General features: G+C 39.6%; 1 protein-coding gene and 1 long non-coding RNA gene across 2 annotated transcripts in view; one reads left to right on the top strand and one right to left on the bottom strand.

Moving 5' to 3' along the window:
- Window positions 1–53: 53 nt before the first annotated feature.
- LOC115947724 lies at window positions 54–3,234 on the top strand. The gene is made up of 2 exons (XR_004081576.1): window positions 54–276; window positions 1,469–3,234. It is a non-coding gene; the product is annotated as an uncharacterized LOC115947724 (long non-coding RNA).
- A 9,054-nt stretch (window positions 3,235–12,288) lies between these two features.
- Window positions 12,289–22,895, bottom strand: part of LPCAT1 (lysophosphatidylcholine acyltransferase 1) — a 53,442-nt gene continuing 42,835 nt past the window's right edge. Inside the window, exons 10-13 of the mRNA XM_005419326.2 lie at window positions 22,487–22,640; window positions 21,520–21,618; window positions 17,420–17,558; window positions 12,289–13,173 (exon numbers count right to left, since the gene is read on the bottom strand). Coding sequence (XP_005419383.1) covers window positions 12,989–13,173; window positions 17,420–17,558; window positions 21,520–21,618; window positions 22,487–22,640 — 577 coding nt within the window. The 3' untranslated portion in view covers window positions 12,289–12,988. The remainder of the gene's footprint in view (window positions 13,174–17,419; window positions 17,559–21,519; window positions 21,619–22,486; window positions 22,641–22,895) is intronic.

The following is a 22,895-nucleotide window of genomic DNA, read 5'->3' on the forward strand; positions in this document are numbered from 1 at the left end:
GAGCCGCTAGGGGGCGCTGTGTGCCGGGCCCGCCGCCGGGAGCGCTCCGGGCTTGGGGCGGAGGGGGCCGCGCTCGGGGCCGGAGCGAAGGACACCGGGCTGGCGGAGCGAGTCCGGAGAAGGACAGTGAGGCTGGTGAAGGGTCAGGAGAACAAGTCCCATGTGGAGCAGCTGAGGGTGTTCAGCCTGAGAAATGGGGTCTTGGGAGGGCTTTATCGCTCTCTACAGCTCCTGCAAGGAGGCTGCAGACCGGTGAGGGTTGGCCTCTTCTCCCAGGTAACAGGATGAGAAGACAAAGTCTTAAACTGCATGTGACGGTGTTCGCAGGGGTCTTAGGATGAGGGAAGAGACGAGAATGTTGACTCCATGTTTCAGAAGGCTTGATTTATTATTTTATGATATATATTATATTAAAACTATACTAAAAGAATAGAAGAAAGGATTTCATCAGAAGAATAGAAAAAGAAGGAATGATAACAAAAGCTTGTGTCTTGGACAGAGAGTCCGAGCCAGCTGACTGTGATTGGCCATTAATTAGAAACAACCACATGAGACCAATCACAGATCCACCTGTTGCATTCCACAGCAGCAGATAACCATTGTTTACATTTTGTTCCCGAGGCCTCTCAGCTTCTCAGGAGAAAAAATCCTAAGAAAAGGATTTTTCATAAAATGTGTCTGTGACAACTGCACGTGGGAGTTTAGGCTGTACTTCAGGAGGAGTTTCCTCAGAGAATGGGGGACTCGATGTTGGAATGGGCTGCCCAGCGAGGTGGAGTTGGATGATGGATCCCTGTGAGGTGTTTAAGGAAAGCCAGGACCTGGCGCTTTGTGCCATGGTCTAGCTGATGTCGTGGGTTGGATGATCTCAGAGGCCTGAATGGATTGTGTGTGACTCCATGATAACTGATAAAAACGAGAGCAGGCTCCCAGTACTGAAGAGATTTCAGCTTTTATTATAAAAAAAAGAAAGGCCTAAAGCAAGGGGGCCCACGAGCAGTGCAGCAGGAGCGCGCCTGTGGAGGATGCTGCAATGCCAGCACTGGGTCTTCTGGAGCAGCGATGTAGCGGTGTCCCAGATGTCCCCGATGGAGCAGCACAGATTCAGTGGCAGAAACCCCTTTTCATCCTGTTTTTTGTCCCTTTGGATTGGTTTCTTTTTGGATCCTTCATTTGCATGGAGGTTTAAGGCGCTTGATTGGCCCATTACAGTTCTGTCCAGGCTGGCTCGTTTTGCCTGGGGGGTGCTGCACTTTACTGAGATGTGTTATGGTACGTTGAGTACCGTATTTCTTATAATTACCCTTCTAACCTCCTTTCACAATATAATAACCAAACTAACAGTACATGCTTAATGATCTATAAACTATTTTACAACAGTTTCTAACCTATTTTTAACAATAACCATCATTATTATCATTATCACTGTTATTACCATCAGTCACACTCTGCTCCTCTGCTCCCCTAGGCCTGACCTACCAAACATTGTCTGTGCGTGGATTGAAAAAGGAGCATTGCTTGCGGTCCTTCCTTGTCTGCTGGTGTGTGGGTCAGCCAGAAGAAAGTGATGATGCAAGCACTTACCTCAAGTACACTCAGCTGAGAGGCTTGGGCAGAAGAGGAACAAGCACGAGTTATAGCCGACTGCCCCAGCAGCTCAGCACGGTGGCACAACCAGGAGTTTCCTTGTGAGACAGATGGGAGAAAACACACACCTGGGTAGGTGAAGGGCATTCAGGTCTGTCCTGGTTTCAGCTAGGATACAGTTAATTTTCTAGCTAGCAGCTGGTACAGAGCTGTGTTTTGGGTTTAGCATGAGAATAATGTTAGCACACTGATGATTTGGTTGTTGCTTAGCAGTGCTTACCCCAAGTCAAGGACTTTCAGCATTCCATGGTCTGCCAGTGAGGAGGTGCTGGGAGGGAGCACAGCTGGGACAGCTGACCCAAATTTCCAAAGGGATATTCCATACCACAGAATGTCATGCCCAGTATATAAACTGACCATCCCACCCGTTCCCTGTTTCCCTGCACCACTGGGGGAGGAGGTAGAGCTGGGAGGGAGAGAGGGTTGGGGGGAAGGTGTTTTTAAGGTTTTATTTTACCTCTTATCATACTGCTCTGGCTTTGTTAGTGATAATTTTAATTAATATCTCTAATTCTGGCCTGTTTTGTCTGTGACAATATTCCATGAGTGATCACTCTCATTCTCATCTCAATTCATGAACCTTTTGTTACTGTCCAGTTGTGGAGGGGAGTGAGTGAAAGGCTTTGGTGGGAGCCTGGAATCCATCCAGGCCAACCCATGACAGTGGGACAGCATGGGCAGGTACCCAGGACAGTGGGAACCTCCAGTGCATTGGAACTTCACCCTTGAACAAGTGCAGATGGTGGAATTTACTAGTAAAACATCTGGAAAAGGTATGCTGGTGCCCTGACTGTTCCAGACACAGATGATTGCAATCTGCTGGGGTCTGGCCCAGGCCTGCTGGGTCCTCTTCAACCTTATTCATTACCCTCAAGGGGAGAAGTCTCTGGATGTGATGACAAGAGAACAGGCCCTGCAGCTACTCTGACCCCAGTGACAGGCACAGCACCTGGCCCTGAGAACCAGCCCATGATGGTAGCAGCTGCTCCTGTACAGAAGACACGGATGCAAAAGTCACCTTGTTCAGTAAAGGAGAACAAAGTGAGGTCATCACAAGAAGGTGAGGAAGAGGCAGAACAAGGTGGGATCTTCCAACACTGGGATACACATTTAGCAAAGGTCATGTGTTTAATCAAGACCAGAGGATCTGCCACTTTGGCTGGCCCTACCTAATCAAAACTTCTATGTACTTTCATGTGGAAAGTGATAAAGTTCCTGTAATGCATGTAAAAAATATGCTGGGAGGAAAGCAGTATGGGTTACTGCTGCCTCAGGCAAGGGCAAACCCTTTTGTGGGATGAATTCCATGCTCTGCACAATAAGCTGGAAGGGAGCATGTCCAGGGCAGCTGCCCAGAACTGTCCAAAGGGATATTCTTTACCACAGAACATCATAAACAGCACTTTATAAACTGGGGGGAATTGGTGGGAGGGGCTGGTCCCTGCTCATTGAGGGGCTGGGCACTGGTCAGAGGGTGGTAAGTCATTATGTTGTGCATAACTTGTTTCTCTTGGGTTTTATCCCTCTCTTTGTTGTCACCTTTTTTGTTATTATTTTATTTCAACTATTAAACTGTTCTCATCTCAATCCCCAGGTTTTTCCTTTTTTTCCCCAGTTCTCCTCCTCTTCCCACCAGGGGTGCGGGGAGAGTGAGCAATGGATACGTGGTACTTAGTTGCCAGCTGAGGTTAACCACAACAACTCCATCACTTGAAATTAGACAATAACATTAAGTAAAACACTAACAAGTCTTCCCTTGAAATCTTCATATCATCCTGAATGTCTCTTATTTCTCTGGTGAACTTCCCCAGTGGTTCACTTTTATTCTTGATACTGTTCATATTAATGGTTCAGCTTACACCCACTGGACCTCAGAGGATGCCTTTTTTTCCACCCTCTATTATCAATTTTTCAGATATATAGTTGTCTGGAATGTTGGGTCCCTTCTTGTCTGCTTCCTGAATAAAAAAATGTAGCCAGAGCTAATTCAGTCTAATTTAGACAGACTTACTCTCCCAGAATTCTGGAGTGCCTTTTTTGAATACTTTTTGATCTTTCAGTGTTTTTCTTTAAGCACACAAAATAGAACTGGAGACAATGTCACTGTCACAGAGGGATATTGTTTTTTCTCTTTTTATTTCTCCCCTCCCTCCCCCTTTGAACCCCTGCATTTCATCCTCCCAATTGTCAGGTAAACAAACACTGTTTTCCTGTACACACTGACACGGAGAACACCCATCAACAAAGCATGCCTAAACATACACAGACTCAGTCTTACTCACAATTATGGTTTGTATTCTTTCCCTTATTTTAAACCCTGTGGTTAAAAAAAAATTGAAAAAATATCCAGAGGAAACCAAGTATTTTTTGTTTCATTTTTTAATTTGGCTTCACGCTGAAAATTTAATTTACAAGCCATTCATGAGGAAAATGTCCAGTTGGGCAGAATGAGCCATGATTGTGTAACTGCACTCAACACTTGTAGTGTATCATTTAGGTCCCTTTCAGTAAATCATCATATGCCTTCTATAGCACAGTTTAAGCACCTATATCATATGCTCACTTCATCAAACCCTATAGTCCATTTTAACCTATCAGACAAGCAACAAGAGAAGAATGCTTGAATTGAGGTATTTCCTTTAAAAATTTACTGATCACTGGCATTCAGAGGTAATGTTAAATCATATAGTTTTAAACATTGAAAAAATGTACAAAAACCAAGTTCATTTTTAAAAAATATTATCCTTAGTCTTCCATGCATGTTAATAAAAAGTATAAAAATCAAATTTATAACACTGAAGCTATACCTTTTGTTCTGCAAAAGTATTTCCACAATTGGAGCCACAAGGTATGGTCATCTTTAGTACAATACTTGTTTTTGCTCTTCATTTTATGAAGTATAGTCAGTTCAGTGCAAAGGTAATAGTCTATGTACACATATCATTGGAGCCACATGAGGGAAATTTACAGCAGAAAATATGCATTTAGATCATTATTATCCAGTAGCACTATATATGGTTACAGATTTACACTGCACATCCAAGGGCTCTTACAATAAAAAACCTTTTTTCTTTAAACACACCAGCTCTGTTTGAGCAGCCTTGAAGTCAGCAAGAGAAGTTGTACCACTGATGGAACAACCACGTGACAACTCACAAGTGAGTCCCTACAAAACAGCTTCCTGCTCTGTCAACACAGGTTTCCAGCTAAAAGCATCCTTTTCATGGCAGTGCCTAACTTGGATTCAGTAGAAGTACAAGAAAATTCCAAAATGTGATCATTTCAGTGTTAACTTTTTCGGTTTTGCATTTAAAGTTTCAAGTGTGTTCAAAATCATAGCAATCTTTTTTTTTCTCCCAAAGTATAAAAATGATATCCTCAATGCAAGTTCCACAATAGAGATAAAATTTTTTTTTCTGAGTTATTTCTCAGCTTGCCGATTACTCAATTTTATTTTTCCAAAAAAGATGAACTAGTATCTGTCATCAAATTAGAAATGTCTCACACACCTGGACAGATGCTGGGGATTACAAAAAGGTTTAGAAAGTGGTCCCATTGAACAGATGTCAAATACTTTCAGCACAATGCTGCAACATTTAAGTAGTATAGTACATAATACAAGGTTAGCTGATGCTTACTCTTGGTCCTCTTCCAGGAAACAAATTCTATCACATCTAAAGAAATTTACTTCTGACTTCTATCTCTAACATTGCTGATTTACATGGACTCTTAATACCCTTAGAGCAATATGAAAAAGCAGTATAAACAAATCACCAAACACAAACAACTATAGAGACAAGCAGCTGCAATGGGTTTGCTTTTTGTCTAAGTATATACAGTTGCTAAGGAGACATGTTTAACTTAAAGGAATTCTAATTCACATATTTAAAAATACAATTTCAGTTTTAGATGTTGACTTTAAAACTGCTTTTGTTGTCTGGAAAATACAGCACTGGCTAACCTAAATGTCCTTTTTGAAATATAAGAAATATTTTGCTTGAAGTTCATTATAAAAGAAAACATAGGACAAAAAATATATACTTAGGCCATAAAAGATCTTTCAAAGTTTATTTCTTTAGCATTTAAAATACAAAATTGTCTTCATGCTGGATAGTGAATAAAAGACATGTATTTGGGTTTTCCCCATATACATTCATAGACTTAGAAACAACCTATTGTCAGATGAATTTCATTTCCAGTACCATGGTAGGATGAAAAGTGAGCGTCAGCTTTCTTCGGTTTCCATGAGGAGACTTTGTTTGCAAGCACATTTATAGATCCTGCATGTGGAACATGGAAGTGAGCAGGCTCACATTGAAAGTGATATATATATATAGCGAGTCAGGAGTCAATCCAATTTAAGGTTTCACTGTAAACTTCTAATACTTCTAAATTTAATGTCTTGTTGCTCACAGGAACGAGGACAATCTCATAAGCTCTTTCAGACCTGCTGTCACCTGGACACACCTGCAATGGTTGAAGTGTATGAAAAGAAAAAGCAGTTCTGTACCTAATGGCAGGCACAAACTAAAATAGTTTAGTTTTGGGTAGCAATACCAGAACAGGACTCAAATATTCACCTGCTGCTGCTGGCTCAGGGAGAAAAGTCCATGAATGTCACTTCAGCTTAGAAGGCAGCAGGGTCTCCCTCTGGCTGCAACAAACCTACAAAGAACAGACAGCACAAGCAAGAACTAGGGATACAGTAAACTGAATTCACCAGCCCAAGAGGCAGAAAAGATCCTTCTTTACTGTGGGAAAAGGCCAGCTGCCATGCTGGGCACGGATGGGATTTTCTACTTGCTGGTTTGGAATCAGGAGTTCAGCCTGATTTTTCTTCAGCTGACTTTGGCTCAGAACTGGCACTCTTAAAAAACACCCCATTGACAGTATAAAAATAGAGTATTACAGAAGTCATGACTTTTCTCTCTTGCTCCTGACATTTTTGGTCAAAGTGAAAAAACTGAAATGTAACACCCTACCAACAGATTATCATACAGCACCTTTTTTGAGATCCCCAAGCTATCTCAAGTGAGCTCTGATGTTCATATGGCTCTGTTCAACTTAGCTCAGAATAAAGCATGATAACTGTGATAATTAAAAAATACCCCTAAAGAGCTAAGTTATGTAACAGGAATAACTTACTGAGGTGCAATCAGTGCTAAGATGATTCTACTGTTTCTGTTCCCAGACAGTGATCATTTTAAAACTGCAAATAAATCTCTACCCCGAAGTTGGTCTGCACAGGAGTATTCTGCTCTGCCACCCTGCTAAGGAAAGTGGAATAAACAGCCACTGCCACCACACAACTAGTAAAAGGATTTTGCATAATGGACTTGCAAGACAATCTAGGCAGTGTCAACATTTACTGTGCAGAAATGTGTCAGCATATCTCACAGAAACATAAACCCTCTATTTTATAAGCCTCTTATATCCTCTGCTCTCTTGGTATCACCCGCTTCAGTTTAATCACGTTACACATGATAAAGCACATCACACCATCTGCTGAAAAAGAACCTGCTTTCTACGAACCAAAGCACTCTTCCACTTAAAGAAGTGCAAGGAGTTAGTATCTTGAAAGAAACCTGAAATGTTTCTCAGAGAAAGGAACTGTCTCAACTTGAGCACTATGAGACGCAGGAAATACTCACAGACCCAATTCCAAACACATCTAAAGGATGTCCTGTTTGCTGTTGTGTTCTCTCAGTAGTTTTAACTCAGTATTATCATTTATACATGGTTTGACCATAAGGTGTTGGTGACCAGCACTGTATATCCAGTTCACCACCATAACTATTACACAGAACTATCACCTTTGTATCTCTGAGGTGGTGCTGGAGGGTTTTTGCCTGTAAGAAGATACTACAGGGTTCCTGTCATGGTTTGAATACTTTTCTCCACAACTCAAAGAAAAAAAGGCAGGGTGAGAAGACGAAATCTCCACTGTCAGTGACCAAGACATTACTGGGATGTTGCAGTACCTTCAAGAAATCACCCTCTGAGTAAAGACCACCTGGCTCAAATTCTACCAAGTCAGGACAGCAAAATTACCTGAATGTAAGCTGTCTTGCTCATATGTGAAACGGATCTTGCAGTTTTGCTGGACTGATCCATTAATAATTTAATTAATTAGTAACTATTATAAATGGCACTGATGACAACACTTACTTCCATTTTCTATTCTTCTGGGGTTTTTTTTTTGTAGTGATTTATTCAGAATAATTTGTTAATTTAAGTCTTCCTAATCAGCTGAGGTTCAGATACCTGAAAAGTAGCCAACTACTTGAAATCCCTGGTTCACAGGGAACTTCTGTGCCTCAATATGGCTTTAGGAGCCAAATTTGAATTTTGCTAATGTAGAACTCTTGGCTAGTGCATTTGTCATTTCCTGTTTCTAGAACACTGATGAAAGCTCTGCTAGAGAAAAAAAACCAGAGGGTTCACATTAGGTAAAATGCAACATTTCAGAAAGTATTATGACCCATGCTCTGAGCTAAAGAAAAACTGAACGTAGTTGGTCAGAACTTTAAACCAGAATTTTGTTTTCTCTCCAAACTAGTTTAGTCCCATAACATATGCAAAGCTGTGCTTACAGTTTTTTTTCTGAGATCACAGGATCTACAGCACATGCTACCGGAGTTCTGCAACTAGTATTTTTTAAGTCATGGCAGGTGGGTTTTTTTTTTGGTTGTGTTTTTTTTTCTTAAATTTGTCCTTTTATGGGGATGCTATTTTTGAAGGAGCAGAGAGCAGAAGGTGACTAAAACAGTTAATATGAGAAGGTATAGTTACCACATGGTAATATAAAAGTAGGAAGAATAATTTACTGGCAATACCAAAGATAAATTTATCAGGGAACTCATAAATATATAAAACCACACCTGCTTTGATGTGGTTTTCAACCACAGATGTTGAAGTGCAGCAATGACTTTTACAGGAAAATGTTCACTGCATTTTGTGAATACAAAAATACTCCAACCACCCCAATGCCTAAACTAGCTAACAAAGTTATTCAGCTTGCATGAAGGTATTAATAAAGAGCTTTGTGTGACACTTAGGTATTTACTTCTGGCAGCTGGGTCACTAAAGAGGTTGCATCATTTCCTCATTGCACATGTGTCCTTTTCAACTCCTGTGACCTAAGGATTTATACCTTGAAAATGGGATTAGCAAACACACACACACGCCTGGTTGCTATTTATCACACCTAGATCATTCTAGCTACAATAAATGCATCTAAAACATATAGTATAATTAATTAAGATAAAACTAAGAGTACAGCCTAGTTTCTCTATCAGGCTTATAAATTTCCTATGAAGTGTTTTAAATTTATCTGTTACAGCAACAGACTCCCCAAAAAATCTGGAATAACACTTGCCATATCATGCTAGAGACAGTGGTTTAAACATTATTTGCACCTACCAAGCATTTGTTTGGTTTTAGTAGGGTTCCATTATGTTTGAAAAAATATAAATTAAACAACAAAAAACCAAACACCTCCCCCCCCCCCCCAAACTTCAGATTTTTTGTTTTGTGTTTTGGTGGTTTTCTGGGTAACTTTAAATACTTGTTCAGGCATATGAGAAGAGATACCCAGTGCTTTGGCTGGGTATCTCATACAATACGTAAAAATTCAGGTTGATGCAATAATTCTACTGGCAAGGGATGGCAGTGTTACATAAGAGTACAAAAATGCTCATCAGAAATGTCAAATGCCTTCATATCACTGCATTTTTTGTGTAAGGATCATTTAAGTTAAATAGTTGCTAAGTCTGCTTATGTCCCGTTGTAAACTTAGGAGGTGTTGATTGGTTAAAATATACCTATCTACCTCTAAAATCAGTAGTATTTTAATGGAAAGCATTTACATGTCAGTGTTTGGTGAAGGGGAAAGGAAGTTTTCATTTCTACATTGACTTTGCATCAGGTCACTGAAACTTGACTGTCACAATCCAGCTGCTCCACAGTCGATGCCTCTAAAAAGGCTTCTCATCAGGAACTACTGAAACACTTTTGCAGCTGGGGTTTGATGGATGAGCTGTAACAAGAGTATGGCTGCAGTCATGTGATGTGTCACAGGCCTCTGCCCTCAAGAGCCTGAGGTCACCACCCTGCGGTGATGTGGCTTCTCTCTCACTACAAGGCAGTCTAATATGATATACCACAAATGCTAAAATTAATGGAATTATATTAATTTATCTCAACTTTTGTGACATGATATGTGATCTAAGAATGTCTCCATGCAGGCTGATCCTTCATCCTCTCATTCCTCCTATTATGTCTTTATCTCATTCAGTAATTTCTCAGAAGAGGGAGAATCACATTTTCTTCCAGAATCTGCTGTTTTGTCTTACGCCTTTTTCTTTTTAATGATTTAATCCACCAATTTTTAAATGAGTTTTAATCCCCCAAGAGTACTTGCTTGTGCTTTGTGTTGGTCAGCAGCCTTCTCCAGCAGCAGCTCTGGACTGAGCTCACTGGTGCACAGGACTTTCAGTGCCTCTTTGTGGAGCCTGGTTAAGGGCCCATCTGCTACAGGCTGCAGCACCCTCCAATGCACTCTGTACAGCTTAGGTGCACACAAGTACAGCTATTGCACTCACCACATTACAAAACACCTCACAAATAAAAAAAAATAAGTCAATGAACCTATGGGTTTTCATCAAACAGATCCTCAAGTTACTCACACACCACACACGCAAATTAGACACTCTTGTATTTAGCCAACTTCAATCAGCTTTCTTTGCTTTTTCACAGATGTGGTCAATGTATCTCTTTCTTTGGAGCTTCTCTCACTCCAGAGTTGTCCACAGGGTTCTAAGATTACCTCTTTCTTCTTTCCAGACACATGTTGGGGAACTCTCTCTCATTCCCTGCATTCTGAAATTCTCACATTCCCAAGCTCACATACAAAGCAAAAGATAACTACCATAGCCAGCTTGAGCCATGTGCCACAGTCCTGTAGAGATACAATATGTCCAGACTACACCTGCCTTCCCTTACATACCGTGTAATTACAGAAAACAGACCTCAGGGACATCTCCCTGTAACCCTGGGGCATCATCAGCAAAATCAAGTGTCTCTACTGGAGCTCTCTGCCTTTTGTTTCCAAAAACTCCAGTTTCAAAAGCTTCCTTCCTCCAGTGAAGGAGGGCAGGCTGTTCGCCCCACCTGAAACCCTTCTCCTTAGCTTAATAAGGCATATTGTAAGAGACTTCTCCTAATGCTTAACATGTCTTTTCAATTAATAGCTAGCATCTACCATCCTTGTGGAGAAGAGTGTTCCTATTTCCTCTATAGCAACTTTTTTCATATTCAAAGACTGTTCACATCTTCCTTCAGTCTCCTCTTCTTTGCATTAAAGGGTACTTTTGATCTCTTTTTGAGTACTTTCTGTCCTCCAGACTTTATTAATTTAAACCCCATCTCTCTCAGGTGCCCCAATATGAACAGGTACCTCAGGTAAGACCTTATCACATCTTAGTAACAAAGAAATACCACCCTGCTTCTCGCAGGCCACATGCTGATGCACCCCTCCATTATGAGCATCTTTTCTGCAGCAAAGAGTTAACAGTGCTCGGTTTGACATATTCTGTGCCATCCCTGCCTCCAGATATAGCACAGTAATAACTCACTCCTCCTCTGTGCAGCTGACTATTCCTACTTAAGTGTAGTTTCTCATACACCTTATTTTTTCCAATCAATTTCTCCTATTTTTCATTATCAGTTTTAACTCAAAGCCAGTGAGTCTGCTGCTGCCCTGTGAGCTTGGCTTTTGTCACCTGGATAAATCAAAAATTTAATTATTACCTCCACATACCCCCATAAAGCATATTTCTCACATTTTTTCCTCCTACCCTCTTTATTAAAGCCAGTTCCAGTTTGGAGACCTGCCACATACAGTTGAGGATTTCTAAGGACACATTCCAATACCCTAATGAGCTTTAAAACACCTGCTATTTAAAAAATACTTATAAAAGCATTTGGTAGAAACAGACATCCTTTGCTAAATAATCTCAAGAGTTTTCCATGTAGTAAACCTATAAAACTGGTCAGAAGTGACTTAAAAGATTTTTTTTGTTTGGAAGCAGAGTTGCCATCACAGTTATTTTGTGACAGAGTCCTCCCTCCTACTCCTTGAGGCTTCTGTCACATTTCCTAATCAATGAAACTCTGTGGTTTTATAACAATCTAGATTTTTCTCTGAGACCTCCAGTAGCAGTTAAGGCATCTGGCTTTACAAAAGGAAACATACATATTACTAATACAAGTGTGGTGTTTTTTTTAAACAGTTCTAAACTATTCTAAGTTTACATATACATATGAAGTATATGTAATGTTGCTATAGAGATTTAACTAGCACTTCTTCAGGATGTTCTGCAACTTGCTGCTGGCTTGGCCTCTGAGGTGACTGCAACCTTTTCCAACTTGTGCTGATACACCAAAGTTTCCATGCTGTATTCCACGCTATGTTATCTGTACAGGCTTGCTACAAAAGAAACCTGTGATTCCCGATAAATCTCAATCAAATATAGCTCTGTATACATCTCCCATAAAATGTCGTGTGGATGTGATTTGGATTGATTATGAGAGAAAAGCACAAACAGCTCAGTTATGTATTTTCAAACAGTATGTAGCATGTCAGTTTGGAAAGAATTCACATTTAATTGCATCCGGAAGATTACAGTAGAAAAGTGCTGGGGTGAGGGATAAGGAGCCTCTCCTTTTCATTCTACCATGGAAAGAGAAACAATTTTGTCATTCAGCAATAAAAATAAAAAAGGAATCCTTAGCAAGTTTTTGTATTACTGTTTCCAAACTGTTCACTGAAACCAAAACAAAGGGCCAAAGTATGCTTGCCTTGCTCAAGAGAATAATTCCCACCAAAATCAACAAGACTGACTATTCAGATATGGACAGCAAAGTTTGGCCCCAAATAAACATCCCCATAACTAGGGAAAACACTAATCACCAAAGTGCACTTTACACCATAGTAGCTACATTTTCTTTATACATGCACAGTTTGTGCGACACTCGGTACATGGAACTAGCCAATGGAATATAAATAAGTTGTGCCGCTTCCTTTTAAATATGAACATTAATAATGAAGCACATTCACATTTTTGCCTTTCAAAGACCTTTTCAAAAAAAAAAATAAAACCACCTTTTCCCAAAGTAACCTGGAACATGTTGTTAAACATAGCACATATGATTCAAAGGATGGTATTCAGGTAGAACTTTCACACACAAAACTGGTATTTGCTGTATAATTGGAGTGACTTATGAAAATCCCAAGAAAATACAACCCTCTCACCAGGAGAGGAAGGTAACAGTTGTAGTGTTAATTCAGTTTCTTCTGCAAGGGCCTCCTTCTATCTCCAGCGCTGTCAGGGCTGAAGTCAGTACAGATACCATTAGGAGCAGAAAGAGATGAAGTCTTCAAGCCACTCTCAGCTCCCATCTGATCAGCATAGAGATATTCTTCTGCAAAGTGTGGGTGCAACACAGCAAATGTGTAGAAGTCATCTAAAAAAAATAGTTGTTGCACAGAATCAGCTCTTTGAAACAGAAGGATGCTAAATTTGAATACTTACACATATATAATCACATGATTTCTTTGGAGGAAAATAGCAGCAGTTAACATAATGCTATCCCCAGTGCTTGTTTTAGCTTTCAGCCTAACTTTATCACATCTGCAGAGCTGAGATGCTGCAAAGAGTTATCTAAGCCCTCTGAAAACACTTCAGGCTTAGCTGTATGAAGGGGTAAACAGACTCAGATTTGCATTAAAATGCATGATGAGCACCACAATGCCCTGACATAGCATTTCACTATTCACTGGGGAAGTACAGAAGCCCTCCAGCTGAAGATCACTGAACATCAAGAGCAGTCATTTTGTTGAATTCTTAAAACTCTCTTACAAACATGCCCTTTAATGCTTTGCACTCATAGTTTGCTTCAACCTAACAGCAGCTGTCATTGCTGCCTTCTGCTTTCAAGATTTCAGCATTGTAAAAGTTCCAATATTTTAGAGAATAATATTGAGGAGATAATTTATAACACAGGAAAGAGCTCCCAATTTTAATGTCAGATAATAACACAATAATAAGAAAAGCCAGATTAGTTGTTGGTGGAGCGGGGAATCTTTAATATCAAGAAGTAACATCCTGTGTTGAAAATCAGACACTGAAACTTTGTCTCAATTTGCTCATATGACTTTTATTCAGACATTATCTGGACACAATATACTGTACAGGAACCAAGCAACAAGAAGCTATTCTTATAATGTAAACTGACACTAGAAAAATCTGGATGTGAATGTTTTCACTAATTCAGTCACCTACAGTGTATCACACACCTCCCACTCCAATTCACTGTGCTATCCCAGAAGAGTTCATGATCAGATGATGATGTGAATTCCCTGGAGTGCAGAGCAGATGACACCCAAAGAAGCCTTTCAAAGGAGTGAAGCCCAGTTCCTCCTACAACTGGGCTGGTATGGAAGAAGGGAAACACTGCAGCTTTCCCTCTCTGCCACTCTTTGAGATGACATGATTTTTCAATACTGCAAAGGGCAAGGGGGCAAGGGAATGCCATATGGCTCACAGAGGCACTGAAGTTGTAGGGCAATCCTGCCTCTGAACTGTTGCAAAGGGATAGGTGAGGAGAAGGCAATAAACATAACCTTATCCTTCCACTCACAAAAAGTGGGCATCCTTTATCTACAGTCTATATGGACCTAAAGCATTCTGTAACTTCAATTTGGATTGCCCTTTCCTCATGAAGGCTTTATCATTTATATGATCCAAGAGCTTGTTGTACATAGAGTTTTTCAACATAGATGGTAATGTTGGTTTTCATGACCTAAACTTCATCAATGTTGGTTGAACAGAGTAACATTTTGGATACATCTCAGTAAGCTGACAATTTGGGTCCTGCAAAAAAAAGTACTGAAAGTATTAAGGAATACTTATTGAAGGCGTACTCAGCAGAGTGCAATGAAAAATGCTTGGAATCCCATCTGCCTTATTCATCAGAAATGTGAAACAAGGTCATGTAGAAAGAACCAACTATTCCAGCATCTAATCACGGGTCTCATCTTGGAGTTCCAACTGAAAGCAACTGTGAAGCATTAGACTGAAGGAAAAGATCACCTCAGTTATTAACTTGGGGAAAGAAGGTGATTTTGCTTCCCACCTCCATTAAAAGAAAGAGACAAATAAAGAACCCAAAGTGGAGTTAAGATTCATGTCTATGTCTTTGCATTAAGTATGCATATGTACTACAAGAACTTCAAGAGGTTTTTCTCCTCCCCTTGAAACTCCCTCCTACTACTTGATGCTCCTCCTGGAAGTTCTGTGCTCGTTAATCTTCTCTAGTTTTTGTTTCCACTAAGCTAAATATTATAATCCTGTGGTTAATATAGAATTATTTTAAGCAAATAATTCTTCCTTCCCTGATTCTTCATCCATACAGATAATCTAAATAAGGCCAATTCCCCCTTTTTTTCTGGCTACAGCAAGCCAGGCAGTCTTCAGAACACTTTCACAGTCTGAATTGTCTATCAAGAGCTGGTGGACAGTTTCCTAGAATTTGACATACCCTCCTAGAGAACCTATTCAAACTCTTCAGAATCATGTTTTAAGACTGATAAATCTTGCCTCTGTCTATATTAGGCTAAAAGGAAAAGCATTGCAATGAAAGTGCATCTGAAGAACTAAGCCAACTGCACACTGAATAGGAGAAGTCATACATACATCTTTGGCAACCAGAGTGCTTTCAACCATGCAACAACAATTCAGATTTCCAATAATTCAGATTCACAACCTCAATTTTGCTCTTGATTATTCTGTTTACTTGCAACCTGAGCTTTACCTTTGAGATGAGATCTGTGGCTTCAAGGACTCTGCTGTGCATGCAGAAATTTAGGTTTGATACTTTAGGTATTTTATCTTTTTTATCTTACAAGTAAGGCTCAACTTAATATTCCTGCTTTAAATTCCAACACCCTAGAAAGGAGATTGGCAGTAGATTTCTGCTGTGTGTATCCAAAGTAACATTAGTTCCATCAGATACAATGCTTTGATTTCACAGAACTTGTCTGGACAGTATCTTCAGAACTGTGTGGTCTGCAAGTTTTTTCATCTCTCCTTTCTAGTAAGTAAGTGCAACAAATTGAGCATGTGTGAAGTTCCACACATTCTCAAGGAAGGCAAGAGGTTGATTATTTATGGCAGGAACTCTCAAGACAAATGCAATACCAAAAGTTTATTTGCAACTTCTAATTTTGTAATCTAGTAACTTGGACATTTACTCCCATTAAACTTTGAGATATGTTAAAATGACATGTTTCTATTATAAAATGAGCACTTCTCTCAGAAAAACTGCTAAGAAAAGTTTCAAAGAAGTTATGTAAACATCATCCTGCTATCTGCTTTGTGTTCCATCACAAAAGACTGTTCTTGACTACAGGATATAAAATAGTGAAAATGAGGGCCAAGCGCTCCAGTGGCCACTGCTGTGGCTTAGTAGTCCAGATTTTCTTGTGAGGGGAACATATGATGACCACTTAGGGAAAAAGTGCAGATTAAATGCAACAATTACAGATTAATATTAAAATATAAATTCTTTGGCAACTCACATGACCTGGTCGGAGTTCACTTGTACATGACTATAAATTAGCTATTCTCAAACAATGAAATGTGCCAAAATTAAAATTCTGCTGCACTTACCAGCTTAAGATTTGTGCTGGTATTTTTGAAGCTGGTGATTGGGAGGCGGGGGGAAGAGCTGAGTCACTGCACACTATGAGTTGGAAGACAAGGAACAACAGTGATAGGCAGGAGAAAGGCAATGGGCAGGATGGATTTGGAAATGCTGGGGATGTGACAGATAGAGGCACAGAAAGGAAAGGAATAGTACAGTAGGAATCAAGGAGAGAAGACAGTCAGGCAAAAAGGAAAGGACAGTGGCAATACTCTCCTGATGCTGATTTCAGTAACTCTAAAATATTTGTGTATTTGAAGTTTCACGTACATATTGTATGCTTGAAACAGAGGAACTACTAATGTAGAAACTATGATTTACTAACACTAATGTATTATTTTGTAAGATTGTTACCAATTAAATACATCCTGATTATCCTGAGGGAAAACAATTAGAACAGGGTATATCATAAGCACCTCTACTGGAGATACTTAATATGTTGGCTATCAACAACTCAGTTCATACTCAAATGATACAACTAAATTTAGAACCTTACTGCATAAAACATAAATAATCTGAAGTAACATATAAGTACTCTGACTCCCAGCACAATCTATTCACCCAGGTCTCAATTTTTCAAATGCAACTTTCTCGCCTCCATTCCACCTACATTGCAGGCTATAGAATAGGCAGCCTGGTTAACCCCCCCATTTCCTGCTCTCATATATCAGACACAAAACAACAAGACAGAGCTAAGGCATGTTTCTTTAAAAATACACATTCTGTTCTATGGAAATCATAGAACAGAATACTTTGAAGGAGCTAATCCTCATATTATGTGACTTGATGAGGAGGGGAAAACTGAAAACATGGCATTTGATACCAAAGGTGAAACTCATTTTTAAAATGTAAATTTACTTTGTTTGCAGTGCTGTTGTCAGTATTGAAGTCACCAAGCCAACTAAAAAAGGTAGAGTTTAATAAAAATGTAATTGCTTTGTTTGTCAACATGAATGCAAGCAACTTGGACATTTTGCGACAGTTCAGATGCAGTTTGAATACTTACCATATGTAATCTTTCCTTTTTCCTCTTCATCTACAGCTCTAAAAAGATGTGTAACATCAATTTGTGACACACCCATGGCAGTCTTCAGAATATGAGCTAAATCCTCTTCTGTTACAGTTCCGCCTTCTGACTGGTACAGCTATGAATCAAGACAGCAAGATAAATCATTGCAAAGCTGAACGCCGACTCCTATAAACAGCATTACACTGAAGTAAAGCAAAACAAAAGGTTGGTATTAGAAATTCTAGTCACTCTCAGACTGATGTGATATATTAAGGATTTCAGATTAGTCTGGATAAAAAATATCATCATCAGTTCACATGTGTATGCTTATAAAGTAAAGCTTGCTATAATCAGAAAGAAGTCCTATGTTTACATGTCTAACCACTGGAACCACTGTGATATTCAGCAACAAGACTGTCAAACACTAACATGTTTTGCAAACATATAACTGAGAACAATATTCAGTCCATTGAGCTATGTGTCCAAACTCCAACACAGTCTGTAATATTGGGAGATATATTTAGCTCAGCCTAAATCAGATACCATTTCTACTTGGTCAGGTGTAAAACTCAAGATTCCTTTGACCAAAATCCAAGAGCGAGCTTGCACTGAATGTCTGTATCTAAATGGTCTTAATCAGGAGAACCCCACCCATACACATGGGGCATATACATATGGGCATATAATTTTCTACAAGTATTTTATTCTAGAAAACAATCAATTGCATACTCTTACATCCTAAAGAGTTACCTCAGAAAGAGTTAGCTTTACTACTGACAGACTGATAACTATGAAAAATTGCTCACAGTCTCATTCCATTTTTGCATATGTAAGGTGTTTTACCCTGAGAAATGGACCTGAATACCTCAAAACATCATAGCAAATACAGCTTCATTAAGCTTCCTTAAAAAACTAAATTTGCCTATACAATTTGAAGTGAGAGAAAGGAAGTTTTGAAATATTTCTCTCTCCTCTTCAAGCACGACAACACTGAAAATATCAAACCATGTAAAAAGTGCCATTTAGGAAACTTCCTTTTAATTTCTCTACATCATTGACAAAGTGGGAACTGATGAGATTGAATAAAACAGGCATAAGTATGTATTTTTCACACAAGCAGAAGCAATTGCCACAAGACAGCGCACCTTAGGGGGGTGCCCCCCCAAAAGGGGAATAAAAATATTGAAATTCCATGGAAGAAAACATATGCTCAAATCAGGAATATTGCCTTTTGCCCCCCTGCACCTAGCCTGCACACTGTTTCACAGGAATAGGACAAGGACCAAGACATTTCTTTAATAAAACTTGCTACATTTTCACAGAACAAGTAGTCAGGTAATATTGGGTGGTCAGTATAAACACTATATTGACAAGATTTACAACAGCCTTTAATTTCTTTAGCAGTTTGGAAGGGAAGGTGTAGCACTTATACTGGAGCGCTGCTCTTAGTCCAAACCTCCTGCCAAGGCAGGGTAACCTACAGCAGGGTGCACTGGAGTGCATCCAGGTGTGTTTGGAATGTCTCCAGAAAGGGAGACTCCACAACCTCCCTGGGAAGCCTGTTCCAGTGCTCTGCCACCCTCAACAAATAAGTTCTTCTTCATCTTGAGGTGGAACTTCTTGTGATTTAGTTTATGGCCACTGCTCCTCATTCTGTCATTGGGCACCACTGAAAAGAGTTTGGCACCATTGTTCTGACACAAACCTTTGAGGTATGTACATGCATTAATGAGATCCCCTCAGTCTTCTCTTGTCCAAACTAAACATCCCCAGCTCCCTCAGTCTCTCCTCATAAGAGAGATGCTCCAGGCCCCAAATCATCTTTGTGGCCTCTGCTGGACCCTCTCCATTACCTCCATGTCTTGGGCTGAGGAGCCCAGAACTGGACACAGCACTCCAGATGTGCCTCACTAGAGCCAAGCAGAGGGACAGGATCACCTCCCTTGACCTGCTGGCCACACTCTTCCCAAAGCACCCCAGGATCCCACTGGCCATCCTGGCCAAAAGGGCACTGCTGGCTCATGGCCAGCTTGTCACCCAGCAAGATCCCCATGTCCTTCTCTGCAGAGCTGCTCTCCAGTGGGTCACAGCCCAGCCTGTGCTGGGACTTGGGGCTTTTCCTCCCCAGGTGCAGGACCCTGCACTGGCCCTTGTTGAACCTCCTCAGGTTTCTCCCCATCAAACTCTCCAGCCTACGGAGGTCTCATTCAATGGCAGCACAGCCCTCAGGTGTATCTCCCTCTCCCTCCAGTTTTGTAACAACTCCATACAATGATACTATTTTTCAAGTTCTTCAGTCATACACTAAACACTTTAACTTTGAAAACTTGTAGCTATGTGAAATGTTGCACTTTTCCTGAAAGAAGTAGCACGTGGCAGAGGACAGCGCCTGTTCAAAGTCATACACACCCGAACTAGCAAGGTCCTTCAACGGCTCCAGGTAAGCTGTGTGAATATCTTATTGTAGGTGAAGTCAGGACAGGAGGTAGAAAAGGATTAAAAAAGGTTCTCTTTCATTATTTTCTAATCCCAGAATAAGCAAAATTTCCTCAACTTGACACTTTTCTTAACCCTTCCAATCATCACTAGCAGGATAAAATGAGCCATACCTGCTTTCCCTTGCTGAGTACTTCCCCTTAATACATGCATAAAGCTTCTTTGCAGTTTTACAACTAACTATATATTTTGCAATTAACAAAGTGACTCAAAATTATGTATTATGAGTCAGGGAGTGAAGCAGATAATGAAGAACAAATTTTCCTAAGAAACAGTTTCATTAACTTCAAGTATTTCCAGAAAGAAAATAACCATTCAATCTGAGCTTCTCTTCCTCTCAAATGATAAAATTATCTTGCATGTTATCAAGCATGACAGCTAAATAAAAAAAAAGTATTTTCCCAAAACCCCCTTTACATTTACTTCAAATCTGTTCATTTTAGTATGAAGACATAGAGCTGACCAACAGCATCTATTTTTCTATGCCATTTTATAGCTGAAATGGACTGAGTCAGAACAGAGACTTTTCTTTCTGCTTTTCCCTCAGAAGCAGCAATAAACAACAGCAGCTACTAATGGCAGATTTCCCACAATATTTGTAGGAAATAAATATTTTTGCTCCATCCTCCTTTGCCAAATTTATTGGATTCTGGCTGAAGGCTAAGAATGATACATGTGACACTAAGCATTCACAGGAGCCTCATTTCTTCAGCAGCACGTATTTAAAGTCATCATGCTGAAGAAGCTGAATACAACTACACAGAAAATAAGGCTGCAATGTAGCACCATGCAAGTGAATGCTCTGAGCTCCATGCATTCACTAGTGAAGACAGCATCAAGACTTAGCTCTTCTCAGTTTCAGTAACACTGAAGACCATGTGAATTCAAGGCAAAGGGAAAAGATGATGCAGGATGCAGCAGAGTTTGCATGTTGAAACAGTAATATTAAAGAAATTAATTGAAAAGTAAGAAATCAAGGTGTCAGAAACCCATTGGTTAAGCATTGCTGCTGTCACTTTCCCAAAAAGCTTGCATTAACAATCTATGGTGATGCTACAACAAACCACTGAGGCTAGAGCAAGATCAGGAGCACTTCTGGGAAGCATCAAGTCTGGACAAAGACTGCAGGACCACCACACATACATGGTAAGACTAAGAGGAAAGAAAATTTTAACAAGAAGAAAAAAGGAGATAAAAAAACTCTATTAACATGTAGGAAATTTAAAAAAAATGTATTTTATTAACTTGAAAAATCAGATTTGTTAGAAACATTCTAAGAGTAGTAAGTACAACTCAACAGACTGTTTGTTTAGAGGAATCTGTACAAAGGAAATGAGGTTTGAAACTTAATTTGCTAAAAAGGATTCTGCCAGAGTTCTACAGAGAACAATTTCAAACAGCAAGCATTCATAATTTTACACAACTTACACTTGTAATGCATTCCCTGTTAACACGAACTCTTAATCTAACTTTCCATTAATATTGTTTTTAAACGTAATCAAGTATTAAAAGGAAATGTGGAAACATCTATTGAGTCTAATGCCAGTATTAGTAATTTCTAAAAATAAGTAAACTACATAGACCAAGAAAATGCAGCTTACCTGAAATGCCAGCTGAATTGTTTCCAGAGTTTTGGATGGCTTACAGACAACTGACAGAGCAACGACAAATTCCCGAATGTCAATTACACCATCTTCGTTCTGTGAAGGAAAACCTTCCATCAAAATAGTGCAGTTTGTCTGAGAATTTTCATAAATAACTAACAGTTGCTAAAAATGCAGAATATTCAGAAAGATTGTTACATGCACCATGACAAAAAAAGCCTCACTGAAATGAAATCACATGAGGACAAGAACCTGGGTGAAAGCTTTGCAGATTCTTTTCAGAGTCTCAGTCAAAAGTCACAGTTTAAATATTCTTGAAAGACAGCACTGCTACTGTCACCCTTCACTTGCATATTTAAGATTTTTCCATTAAAGCATCTGAATCACTGGGCTGAAATAAAAACCAGGGAACCAGAGGACAACGCACCCTAATTTAAGCCCTGAATACATGACATCTGCTCCAAGAGAGAACACTGCGGACATATCCACCTCCTGGTCCAGACAGCACCTCATCCACACAAAGATAATCGTCATTTCCTCGTTCTGACTCATTGCCAGAGGAATGAAAAACTGGCTCACTTGCCAAGATCCTTCAGGTTTCAGGCTCATAGAAGAACAAGTCATTTATTTACAAGGTAAACGAAATATCAGCTAACAGACACTGCATTCATCTGCAATGGGCAGCAGCAGAGGTCTAGCCTGACCCTACCTTTCTTCCTCTTCATGTTTTGCATCTAGAAAAGAGACAGTTTTTGTCCAGCTGATATTCCTTTTAAGTTCTAGCTGAAGGAATGATTCAGCTGATGATAGGTGCCCTTACCTTGTTGAAAGGGAAGTGCAGTAAGCAAATTTTATTGTATAATGCTCAGAAAGCAGATGTCAGTGAATTCAATTGAAACAGAAGTAGGCTAAAGTGGAGTTTACCAAAAGCAGTAAAATTCTAAAACTTAATGTTGTTTCTTACCTCATCAAAAAGTGCAAACATACTTTCTAATGTCTGAGAAACTGGAAATTCCAAGTAGGCTGAAAATTCTTTGAGATCAACCTTTTCTTTCTTCATTTTCATGGCACTGGCAGCATATTTATCAAGATCATCTTCAAGTGTTTCTGGCTTCAGTCTATAAAGCATATTATTTTTGCACATTTTAAAAATCAACCCAGTTTTAACAATATGTATTTCAAAATATCAAATGAAAAAATGGATGATTATGGTGTAAAGCATTAAAAAGTCTGGTTTCAGAATTACTACACAACTTTATTATCAAATAATGTATTTCTGTAGTTTTAAAGCTCCCATTAGTTCTCAAGCTGTATCAGGAATTACTGCAAGGGCTTAAGAACCCTGGACAAACTCATGTCCTTTAGTCTACCTT

Source organism: Geospiza fortis, unplaced genomic scaffold, assembly GCF_000277835.1.
Source record: "Geospiza fortis unplaced genomic scaffold, GeoFor_1.0 scaffold206, whole genome shotgun sequence".
NCBI classification, from domain to species: Eukaryota; Metazoa; Chordata; class Aves; order Passeriformes; family Thraupidae; genus Geospiza; species Geospiza fortis.